Source organism: Chrysoperla carnea, chromosome 2, assembly GCF_905475395.1.
Source record: "Chrysoperla carnea chromosome 2, inChrCarn1.1, whole genome shotgun sequence".
NCBI lineage: Eukaryota > Metazoa > Arthropoda > Insecta > Neuroptera > Chrysopidae > Chrysoperla > Chrysoperla carnea.
The window spans coordinates 66064293-66077797 of record NC_058338.1 but is presented as its reverse complement, the minus strand read 5'-3'; the positions used below and the strand labels follow the sequence as shown (position 1 = coordinate 66077797).

Below are 13505 nucleotides of genomic sequence, written 5' to 3'. Positions count from 1 at the left end.
ACCGAAAGTACCCTATTGTTAACCACGAGTTGCCAGGTCATTTCGAAAAGTGACACCTACCTAGTACTCGGACCTGTTTTATTTGATTTAAATTAAACAAAAATTTTGGTTTCTGTTTTTAGATATTCTTATAGTAGGTAATGAGGACTCAAAATCACGAAAATCTAATTTGTTTACTTAATAGATCAAGAAATTGTCTGTAGTCGATTCGAAAAATTGCTCTTCGTTCAGTATTTTGGTCGAAATTTCTGAAACTATATGCATTTGATGATTAGTCGAATATTTTTCAAACTATCGACTGAAATCCTATATGAAGTCCTATATTTCGAAGATTTTGTATTTCGGCGGTATCTCGACAACAATTATCTAATCGTTAAATAAACTGAATTTTTATGATTTCTGGGGCTTCATTACTGTTTTGGATCTCTTTTAAGCTACCGATAGATTTTTCAAAAATCAGGTATAAGTAAAATGAAAATCGAAAGAAAACATAAAGTAATTTAAAAAATCTCGATATCTACAAAAGTATTTGCGTGATTTGCTCACAAAAATGTGAAAAACGATTCAATTTGATTGATTTAGATCCTAGACAACACATTTATTAAGTCTGTTTTGAAGGAACGTCTATAGTGATTCGAGAGGACAATATCTGGTAATTTACCAGTAAGTTATTTGGTTAATTAACCAAAAAATAAATTTCTGAATGATAATTAACCAAACATTTTTTTAACTGAGAGTTATTATTTTTAAGTGAGCCTTATTAATAACTTGCAAGTGATTATTGAAATTATTTATTCAATTCATTTTTTTAATAATGAAACTAGATTAAGGAATACAAAATTTCATTTAATATTTATATATCCCGCGTTATGCTTAATAGCTCCGATAATACGTTGTAGATATGCTAGATGGCATTAAAAACTTATTTGGTTAATTATCCCATAATTTACCAGAAGTTTATTGGTAAGTTAAGTGAAATATATCTTTTACTGGTAAAATCACATCCCTAGGCGTCTACTATAAGGAAGGACTACACATTGCATGGGTATTTTTGAACCAAGGGATTCCATCGTTACGCTTTTAACTTTCTACTTAAATAGATAAAAAATTTAAACACAAAAAATGTTTTTTTTTTTTTTTTGGCAGTGGATTGGGTACCTGAAGATTGCTAACAACCACTTTAATGCGCCAAACCGAATTTCGAAACGCTTTGACCCTCTCTGTCTTACGTAAATGTCTGAGAAATTTGGTATCCACAAAATATATGCGTACGATTACTAAATTGAAAATAAAAATAAAAATTGGTAAAAATATAAGGGAATTTAAAAACATAAATTCACTGGAAATATTTCGTTTGAAAACCTACATTTTCATTTTTTATGCGCCTTCAACTACATGTTGAAGTTAGTTACAATTTTTAACACCATAAAGTTACTCGACAAACGAAATGCCACCGTAGAAAAGGATACTAACTGGAGGACTAACTGGATTATATTTGTTTACATTATTTATAAATTATTAAATTTGTTATTACCTAAAAATTAATTATCAGTTTAACATAAAGATAATCGAAATATTTCTGTTCGTACCTTTTACTTTTACCATTGGAAATTCGTTTCTTAGTTCAGTTTATTAAATAGATAGTGGACTATTACTGAATTATTTGCTAAAACATATTAAATTATTATATATTTTTTTGATTTTTGAATTTTAATAAATACAGTTTATATTTCTGCGCTTGAGAAATTATGTGTGAATTTTTTTATTTTTTACAAATTGTTTTTCCACAAATACATTTTGTTAGCACCTCTCACCCTACGTTTTTTTTTATTAAATTAAAAAAATTATCTACTTAATGCCATTAATAATATTGGTCTGTGAAAAAAACAAAACTTAGAACTTTCTGTGTAATTAACTATTCATCCACTTCGTCGACAGAGAGCAGTGTTATCAGTTATAAATAGACGATAGAAAACCACTTAAAAAATTATAGCAGTGTTACCATAGTATTTTTCGATTTTTATCACAAAACTTTTAATAATTAGCATAAATGATATTAAAATATTAAATTATTTGCCAACTAAAAAATTTGTTTTCCTACTAAAGGAAGGGTAAAACTACTAGTTTTATTAATCACACTACTGAGTTGGTAACACTGATAAAGAGACGAATAGTATCAACCTGCACAGTGTAAATGTGGTGATTAGCCAATTGTCAGATACTTTCGCATGCGTAGTTAAACATATTTGACATATGCTAAGCTGATTATTTAGTTATTCGATTTTAACGCTAAGATGTCAGCGCCACGAGTAAAAAAATGTAACCATACTTAAACAACTCATTGAATGACAAGGCATAAACACCTACTCTAATATACATTTCAATGTGCTGTACTCTTTTTTATGTGTATGGTATGTGCGCATGGATTACAAGATTGTAAACAAACATTTCCGTTAAATATTATGTACCTATTAGCGTTACAAACTATAGTTCTGTTTTCTATCGCTAGATAGAGCCCTTCTTAGGTTCCCTAAATAGGGTAAAGTATCGACCAATGTAATTAATGGCAGTCGAAGGGGATGAGTGCTTACCTTCATGTATTTGCTCTCATTATATTTAAATTTATATCTTTATTAATTCATAAAAATGTTTATATGATAATACGAGTTGAGGTATCACCTAGAATTTTCAATCGGTGTACCGAAGGCAAACAATTAATGAATCCTTTTTCACTTAAAGGAGTTACATTAAATAGTTTTTAATGTTTTTTTTTGTTTTTTTTTTATATTACAAAAATTTTTTGTGATTAAATTAAAAAACATACATACTGATCTCTGATCTAATCTTATATTTGTGTTACATATTGCATTTACTTCTTTATAAAAACACAAAACGCTGAACTAATTTTTAATTGGCTTTGTTTTCTTGATTATTTTTTTGCAAACTTTTTTAATATTATATGTAACTTATAACATTCATGTAATGCTTTTTTTTTGGTGTGAACTACAATGTTGTTTTGAATTTACACTAACAAAAGGTCTCTAATTTTTATTTACATTCGTTTATGGCGTTAAAATTGTCTATGATAATTTGGGATTTGAACCATAATCAAAACAAAACGAACACGAATAAAGGTCATATTCATTGGGTTTATGTGGAAGTTATTGTAATTATTCCATTAAAATAATCAAATAAATAATTGTTCGGGTTGATTATTGAACATTACTTTCCCTTGTGTTATTCGAAACATTTCATGCTTTTTAATATATACCAGTATAAAATGACAGCAATTGATAGTCAAATGAAATCTTTGTGAACTAACTAATAAACTGATATACTTTTCGAAACAGAAGCTTTGTTGTTCAGGTCGAAATTTATTAGTTAACTTTTATTTAAAAATTCCTTTACATCAAGTAGAAAAAGCCCGTGTGCATGGAGGAGATTGTGGGGGTTAAAACTCCTCCCATTGAGATTATTTCCACATAAATTGGAAGTAGCAATATAGTCCTGTGAATACATCTATTTATGAGACGTATTTCCACTCACTATTCAGATATCCATGTATATTTTGGGTCGATACATTCTTTGACTTTGTCTTTGACTCGAGATAATCGAACTGGCTGATGCTGCGAAACAGATTTTGATTGAAGGAAGAGTTTACAAAAATTTTCAAACCTTGAGCGATATATGCGATGAATACGACATAGAATTACGGAAGCCAAGGTTCGCATCATAACAGACTCAATGCTCGAATGTACAGACTGATTTTGTTGAAGATTATAGATCGATTTTTGAATCATTGCAATATTTAATCAAAATTTCCATGTTTCTTTCTCAACAAAATGGAAAATTTTGTTGAAAGTTTTGTTTTTTGATATCTGGGTCGACCAAGTTCATCTTTGTCAAAAACGCATTGTCGAACGGGATGACAAAAATTCACTCGATGCACTCCCTATTTGCAAGAAAAATACGATTCTTCATGTCTGCCAAATGCTTCGCGTACTGGCAACTTTGTCAGTTACAAAAGCGATGTATGAACGCTCCTATTCCCCCGAATTCCACATTTTGGATAATAAAATGTTCTCTTACTCGAGAAAAGTTTTTCTTCTTTTTATTGACTTTGTGACCAAACATGATGAGCAAAAGTTTGAACCTCTACCTTGGATACTTCCTGCGAAGGGACCTGCCTAGATATAAAAAATTAAAAACAATATTCTGTGAAAAAGTATTGTAGATTGTAGGACAACCATGCTTTTGTTGAAAAGAAATAAAAAACGTGAAAAAATTCCATGTTATTAAAATACAAAAAGTATGGTATTTTAGGCATAGTTTGACTCTTTGACTTGATTTTCTAGGACACAAACTAAAAATTGAAGGGACTCAAAATCCAAATTGTATACCTACTGTTTAAGATTTTGTATTAATTTTTAATTAATGTCGTTTCAGTAGAATAACTAAGATAACTTCATCATAATTATTTCAGAAATACCGAATGCAATATATATATATGTTCACATAAAATTAGTTCAGAATAAAAACATTAATTTTTTTCTGACAACATATTTTTTGTATACATGAAATTACTTCCAATATAAGATATACATGTTCGAAAACAAAAAAATATATGGCCCAAAATTTTTATTTTTGATGAATATACAATATAAAGTGTGTTTTAAATATGGTACAATAAATTAAAATAGGTTATGTTTTTTTTTTAGCATAGTATATTTTTAAGTTATAGGAGGCTATTGGTGATTTTTTTTGTATAAAGCTATTTAATTAATTTAAGAACAGATTCAAACATTTTTTTTCTTTTAAATTAATAATTAAATACATAATTATAACAATTCACCGATTTTTTTTTTTCATAATTAATAAGGTCCGTGTTTTTTGTGTTTTTTGTTTTTGTTTTTGTTTTTTTTTTTCTTTATTAAAGCACTTTAGGGAAGAATTATAATATTTTTTTTTTGTTTTTAATTATTTTTTTTATGTTTTTAAACACTTTACTTCTTTAATTTAAAATTTTTACTACTACATATATAGAAAAAAGTTTTAAGATAGCACAATTGAAAAAATTAATATAAAATAAATTAATTTTAATAATCTAATAATTTTTATTGATGAATATAAATTTTTTTAATCAATCTAAAGGTGTTTGATTAGTAATGAAATTTTTACAAGTCAAAAATCATTTTCCATTTTTACAAGTTGTAATTCCGTAATTCTTTTAATAATGTAAAACCCCTTTTATTGAGACTACAAAAATCAACAAGTGTTAAATTTGCGGTTACAAAAACAAAAATTGCATTATTTTTATTTTTATCACTGAAAATAATCAGTTCATGTTTTTTTAATGTTGTATTAATGATTGCTGAAATAAGTTACTGATGCCACATCTTACTGATTTATTTAATTGTTTCTATTAGGTATTACCATTGTATATGATTGCAGTTCTTAATACGTTACACGACATTATGTAATAAGTATCGTAAATTTTATACATAACGTAGTCAGTATCAATACTTACATAGAAAATTAATTATTATTATATTATAATATGTATTAATAATAATATTTGGAAAAATTTCATAAAATAAACGCATTTACTGGGTTAAGCTGGTTCTTCAAACACCTTTGAATATCCAATATATTTACTTTTAGATTATAGATTGATATGAAAAAAAAAATTATATTCTAAAACATAGACTTATTCCAAGTTACAATAATACACTAGATAGATACATGTTAATATTTGCCTAGCATAATATTATTACATTCAAAAAATCTATGGATTTATCATAAGACAGACATGGCGTAAACAATAATATCTACTACGAATAAGTCTCCTCATTTCGATGTAGATTGTCAGATGCCACTAACGAGAATCAATGCAGCATTCAAGCTTAATTCTTCTGAAGATTTCGGGAATTTAATGTAGCTGTATTATACGAATATTACCTGGATCACCGAGTTTTTTTTTTTGGTAAATCGTGTTTTTTCGAGATTAGAGTTTCGGAGATAAAACGACGTTTTCTAAAAATGAAACCTAGCTCGATCGATTTTGCACCCCCGAAACCTTTTGCATACTAAATTTCATGAACATCGTTGGAGCCGTTTCAGATATAAACGATGTTTTCTAAAAATGAAATCCAGCTAGATCGATTTTTCGCCCCCGCAACCCTTTGCATACTGAATTTCATGAAAATCGTTGTAGCCGTTTTCGAGAATCAAGTTTATTAAAAATTTTCGAGAATCAAGTTTATCAAAAACGATGTTTATTAAAAATGAAACATAGCTAAATCGATTTTTCATCCCCAAAACCCCCTGCATAATTACACGTTTAAATATATAAGAAAATATAATATTCACGTATGGTCAAATCGAGGCTCGTAGACATGACAAATTTTGGATAGAGAGCTATTCGTAAGGGGAGGATATTTTTCGAAATACAGTTTTTAAACCTTTATAGCCATCTATAAAAAAGATATTCATGGACTCAATGTATAGCCCTTGAGTCAATACAGGTTTTTTTTAAGAGCTTTTCATCTGTTACTACATATACAAGTACTAAAAGCTAATAATAGCTTTTACAAAACTCTTCCAATATATGGTGTCAAAAATAAATGAGCTTTGTTTTTCTGTCAGTTTCCTGTCATACACCATGCCTGTTTATAACATAGGATTTACCATCATACAAACTAAATCAAAAGAATGTCTATTAAAAAAAAACAAGGTGCAATGTTTTGAACTAATTAATAATTATTTTTAAAAAGAATAAGAAATATATTATCTAAACTGTATTTTGAAAATGTTGTACAATTTTTTGTTTTTAAATTCTTATTTACAATATTAACTGTCGAACGGTAATGTATTTTATTTTTGGTTTTAACGTAAGATTTTTTTTTTTTTTTTGTTAAAATGTTTATGGATTTTAATTCGTTTAACAAACACGCGATTTTTTTTTTCTTTGTTTTTCAAGTTAATACATATATTCATTTATATTAATAATGATGAAAGTTGAGAGAGATAGAGAATTGGATGAAAAAATTAAGTATAAGATATACACACGTTCTCATTTTGGATTTAAATGTGAATTTCTTTTTTTTTTACAATATTGGCAATGGCAGTATATATAATTAAAAGTTTATTTGATTGTGTTAAATATTTTTTTCATATGTTGGCATTATCTCAGCACTTCAGTTTAAACAATTGTCGCTACTAAAATGAATAAAAACGTTTTTTTTTTTTTTTTTTTTTTTTTTTTTTTTATTTAGTAGTTTTTGTTAATTTTTAAATTTAACTACAAACACGTACAGTTCATATTTTGTGGGTTCATAAAATTTTCTCACCTTTGCCTAATTTATTTAGCAATATTTAACTTGAAAGAAAATAAGTAGCCAATAATGGAATGATTTAAATAGAAATTAGTGGCCATTAATTAATTAAGATATTTATAAACATTTTTTTTAAATATTAATCGTTATTTATAACTTCTCTGTAATTCGATATAAAATTTTTTTTTATTTCCTAAGAGTAGCAGAGAAGCTATAAAAAAAATTCAAAATTATTTTATTTAAATTGTTTTATTATCGTTAAATATTCATTATTTGTTGGAACTGTAACAAAATAATGTAACTAAGATAAATTTTTTTTTTTGGATATTTTAATTAATTATTTATTTTTTTAAATATTATTAACACAGAGACAAACTGTTCCACGTTTGTTAGCACCAATCGTCATCATCCGAATCGCTATGTCTTGATCGAGTTGTGGGCTTTGGTTTGTAACCATTTGGTACTGGACTCGGTAGCATTCGTCCACCTCGTCCCATTGCTACAGCTTGTTCAAAACTAAGTGGTGCACCACCGTGTGACACAATATCGCGATGTATCTCACGTGGTGTTTGTGTTGTATCCCTAAGTATTTCTCTGGATGCATGATGCGGTAATGATATACTGTCGCCACCACGTACATGATCCCGACCAAATGTTAAATTATGTTGGTGGCCATGTGGCGTATTGTGGGTGGTGTGTACTTGCATCTAAAAATAAATAAATATGGACGTTTTTTTATAATTTTAAACTTTTATTTGTGAAGTTCCGAAAATGTTTTATCTATGATTAGCCTCAGATTTTGTAAACGCAATCTTTTTAGATAATAGAAATCCTTAATTTGAATAAATCAAAGTTATAGAAAATATGGATACAAAATCTGAAACTATTCGACAGTTTTGGAACTAAAGCCAAACTTTATATTCGTTATAAAATAAAATTAACATCCCAATCATGCGTATATACATCCATACATATATAAATGGGAGTTAAAAAACAAATTTTTGAACAATGGGCTGTCTAATTTGGAAGGATTTAAGACAGGAAGTCTCAAATTAATATATTTACAGATATTAAAGGCGTGCAATCATCTGTATTCTAATATAGTAATCGAAACCATATTAACATTTATTTACTAGAAAAGTACCAGAACAAATTATTATTTTTTTATAATTTGTATTAATTGAAAAAATGTTGGTATTGGTTTGTTTCCAAAAGTGTATTCCAAGAGTCGTAGCACAGGGTCCCAACTAAAATAAATTTCATTGAATAAGCATAGACAGACGAAAAAATTTAGCATATTATCTCTAAATTTTTTGAAGGAAGATGAATCGAGATGTGGTTTGCATTCGATTCTACAGGGTATTTTATTTATAAACTTGGTGAACATTCAGATTATCGGGAGAATATTTCCCTCGTTTGTGCATTAAAAAATTCATTTTTTGTACTTATAACATAGTAAATAATGATTAGAAAATGTTTTTTTTTTCAATTAAAAAAATATCTTTACGTTTTATACGCCAAATGAGTAACCATTTTCAGTCCATTTGGTACATTATTGACAGGATAATATTTTTTTTTCAATTGCCTAAAAAAGTGCAACATAAAAAATGATGCACAAACGAACGGAATTATCTCCCGATAATCTGCAACGTTCACAAAGTTTATAAATACCTTCTAGAACCTAATGTAAAAAATCGCATCTCGATCCATCTTACTTTAGAAATTTTCGCGGTTTTGACGTTATTTGTTCATTCTTATATTTTTGTATCAAAAACATGTAACATGCATCTAGGTCTGTAAAATTCTTACTCAAAAACCCTAAAATATAAACTATATTTTGCATTGACAAGAGCATACATCCTAACGTATTTTATGAATACTCTTCGACACAAAATGTGCACGCGTTTTACCATTCTAAGTGATACAGCTATAACATATCATATAGTAATATCACTTAGAATGGTAAAACATGTACGCATTTTGTGACGCAGAGTATACTTTGCATCCTCCCTTAGCTACGACACCGGCCGGAAGTGTTCACTTTTTATATGACCATTTAGTAGCATGATTTAATCAAACCATGATATTACATTCCTACTGAGAACAAAATTAAATTTTTTCGTATATAATTCGCAACTCTAAGAAATATATTTCAATCAGTAGTGGTAGGTCAGTATTTTGAAGTCGTAATTGTAGTTTTAAAATATGAAATTTTTTCGAATATAATTAAAATATGCCAATCCTTGTGGAAATAAATCCGTTCTGGAACTCAGAATATTCAGTTTGGAATTCAGAAAAAGAATATGTGATAAATGCTTAATAATTTCCTGGCAAAATTTTTTTTCCCCTAAGAGAAGTATTCAATATGATAAAAGTGAAATGTTTTAAATTATAATGATTAATTCTGAAATACTCAGAAAAAGTTTTACTTTTACTTTATTTTGCCAACTAATTTTTCATAAAATCTCTGATTAATTCTGAAAAGTCTTCTAGGAGAACTCTATATATTTCTTCTGAAAGAGTCTCAATCTATTACCATTTTCTGTCATTAAATGATTGATTAACAATTTATTTGATACTTTCAGTCTTTTTCTGACTTTTTCAGAGATAGTATTACTCCTCATATCCTTTTTCTGAATTTTAAACTGAATATTCATATTGATTTCCAGAACAGATTTTTGTTTTTCAAGGGAAGGAAATTTTAATTGTGTTTCTAAATCATCCCGCTAAATTGTCAATTTAAAAGTGGTCATTGTTAACTCTGATCGCTATGGTAATTAATTTTACTTTCTCATTTTATGGAGGAAAAACTACTGCTTCCACATTAATTGAACGCCAAATTGAACAACATTGATCTAAACTTGGACACTAAAACTAATGAATAATTTGGTAAAAATAATATCAAATTTTCTAGAATATTACGTGATAGTGTGAATTCTTGATTTAGTGTCCATATTTAGGTTTTTTTTACCATTTTGTAAATATTTCTTGTTTCTAACACTTAAAACTTGCATGGATTTTAATTTGGATAACATTTAATTTGTTGGTGCATCTGAACAAGGACGGTCCCACAGAAATTGTTTTGCTATCAAATATATATGAGAAAGTAAACTAAACAAAATCATTATATTTAGGATACGACGAATTTAAGGCAAACACACGCAAAATTCCTTCAAACAAACCTCCCCGTTTGTTTGACCAATCGAACATAAATTTTGCTTGTAGACCTGAACAAATAGAATAGTTTTGTGGTTTTTGTATGTTTGTTTGTTATAAAGAACTGTTTGTTGAGACTATTTTGTATGAATGGGTTCAGTTACTAGTGGTATGAAAATACTTACATGTGTGGGTGAGGCATTTAACTTAGGAAAATTAATTGGTTGTGGTCGTAGCTGAAGAGTTGAAGGCTTACAAGGAGTTGGAGGGAGTCTTCTGCCTTGACCACGTCTACCTACAAGTACAGGATGGCTATGCTGTACAGCACCACCACGAGATGGTATTTCACCTGGTGTCATTGGTACAGCACCAAGCACACCACAACCTAATGGTCCACCAGAATGTGGACTTGATGAGTTCATACCAGCTACAGCCGAACATAATGCTCCTGGAAAGAATTTAAAATTTTTGAATACAGGTTTAAGGTTTATTATAATTTGTTTGTAAGTTAAGTGGGTTGTTGAATAAAAAATAATCATCAATTTTTGTATTTTATTTCAATTCTTTATCATAAATAATATTGAACTTCGCTAAAAAAGTTTTTTTTTAAGTCATGTATAATTAAAATGAATACAATTTAAAAAAAAGAATTCACAGATTACAAACGTTATTTGGACACAATGTGCTATGTTCGGGCCGTAGTAATCTTAAAACACAAAAGCCTATATGTATGTATACAGTGAAACCTGGTTAAGTGAGACATCAAGGAACCTGCAAAGTCTTGCTTATTCCACTTATCCAGTGTCTCAGATATCCAGGTATAAATAAGTATCTGCCTTATTTACAGATGGTTCCATTAATAGAGGTAAGAATACAGGTTATTTCAGTTATAGAGGTGCGATTATTAAATAAAATAACGTCAATCCATTGGCTACATTTGTTAACATAAATAGGGTTACTTTCTCCACAAATTAATTTGAAAACTATACCGTTTCTATTTTTAAACAATTCTAACCAACCATTGCTGCTACAACAATTATGAATACAGAGCCTTCGCGCGAAATCTTGTGCCTTTTTTTTAACTATCGGTCCACTTACAGGAACGTTTTTGTTACGAAGTTGCATGAGCCATGAAGAATATCAATCAGAATATTGTGATTGAATTTATCTTTATTCTGAAATATTCTACAAAGAGTAGATTTTGACACATTCAACTTTGACACAGACTTCATCGCGTGCCTTCTCAATTTGAAAAACCGATTTTAACTTCAGCTTTTCACGTGCTGATAACGATTTAGGCTTTCGTTTCGAATAAGAATTAAGTAAACAAACAAAACGATGATCTTAGTTCTCAGTTACAGCGGTTAATGCATATAAAATTCACTCGCTGCCTCAGTTATAGAGGTAACTTTGACGATAAAATTGAAAGTGTTGAGCCCTCAGCATGAGTTCCAGTTATGGAGGTTTCCCACTTTATTAAGATTCCCACTTTATCAAGATTCACTGTATGTACATATCTTCATAATTAAAATTATTGCGTTACAACGATGTTTTACGAAAATTTTATTCTTCGAGTGTTTTCGCTTCTTCTTTTGTAAAAAAAAAAATTTCTTCAACAACTCAACTTTATCAATACGCACTTACAATTGGTCATTTAATAAATTAATTGTTATAGTTGTACAAGCCTATGTGTTTACTCTTTAGACAATAGAAGTCAAAATATTTGATTTAATATGAAAAAGATTACAAATTTTGTCGGGAATCGAACCACGGACCTTTTACTTGCCGAATGAATGTTGTAAATATTATATTACTACATGTATTTTGTTTTTAAACCTATTGTGCACTCACAATTAGTCAAATACTGATAAATATTTGAACAATAGGTTTACAAACAAAATGCATTTAATCAAAATATTTACAATGGCGAAATTGCCAAAATAATTTACTATGTTGCCAAAGTAATTGAGTAGTATGAAAAAATTCTACACATCCACAGAATTTATTTTGGCTCAGTGGTCTGAACATTCACTCGAATAGTGAAAGGTTCGTGGTTCGATTCCCGGTAATATGTGTAGTTTTTTTCATACTAACTTACCAATAGCTGTATGTTGGGAAGGCAACGTGGGACTAGGAGAACGGGACCTTTGACAAAGACTTGTGGTACCATAACCGGGTTGACGTCTTGACCTAAGTGGCGCTTGTGAATGACGACCTGTAGGTGATGGAGACCTTGCTGGACTTGTAGACGCTGACCAGGAGCCTGGGTCAAAACACCCTTAAAACATTTATTTCGTAAATCAGATTACCATTTTTACTACTTACATACATTGATGAAATTATTAAAAAAAACAAAAGGAACAAAAAATATTAAAAAGCCGTTACTACAAGATCGAAATGTTTTCGAGGGCTTCTAGAGGTATTTCGATTGGTGTTTTGAGTTGAAAATGAATTGATGCGTTTTTTTGAAAATGATGAATTGTGAAAATCATAGATTTCCGAAAATTATTCAGTAAAAGAGTGAAATTTTATATAAAATAAAAATAAAATAAAAACAATAAAATCAATCAATCAAAAATTAAACACTCTTAATTTTGAATAATTTCTCTTTGCTATAACAATTTGTTTTTCGCAATCAAATGGTTGGTGTCTGATTAGGAAATGGTGGTATGGAAGTGGTCCGAATTAGGAAATGGTCGTATGTAATATTTGTAATTAACATATCTCTCCTTAACCATTCGAATTTTCTCTTCGATTTTTATTTTTCCGGAATTGGAAATAGAGAAGTTGCATTATTTTTTTTTTGCTACAAATTCATAAATAAATGAAAGAATAATTAATCTAAGTTATTTATTTTAAAATTAATAATTCCATTTTTTTATTAATTATTAATAAAAAATAGATATTTTTTTGAATAAAATAAAAAAAAAAAAACAATTTGTGATTGGTTGTGACGTCTGGGCATCTGTTGAAGCTAGGGGTCAATTATGCTAAATTCACATTTTTCGTTAGTAA

The 13505-nt window shown here is 28.5% G+C and overlaps 1 protein-coding gene across 1 annotated transcript in view; it reads right to left on the bottom strand.

Moving 5' to 3' along the window:
- Positions 1-7654: 7654 nt before the first annotated feature.
- Positions 7655-13505, bottom strand: part of LOC123293925 (voltage-dependent calcium channel type A subunit alpha-1) — a 179931-nt gene continuing 174080 nt past the window's right edge. Inside the window, exons 29-31 of the mRNA XM_044874921.1 lie at positions 12589-12753; positions 10676-10938; positions 7655-8041 (exon numbers count right to left, since the gene is read on the bottom strand). Of these exons, the coding sequence (XP_044730856.1) occupies positions 7724-8041; positions 10676-10938; positions 12589-12753 (746 nt within the window). The 3' untranslated portion in view covers positions 7655-7723. The remainder of the gene's footprint in view (positions 8042-10675; positions 10939-12588; positions 12754-13505) is intronic.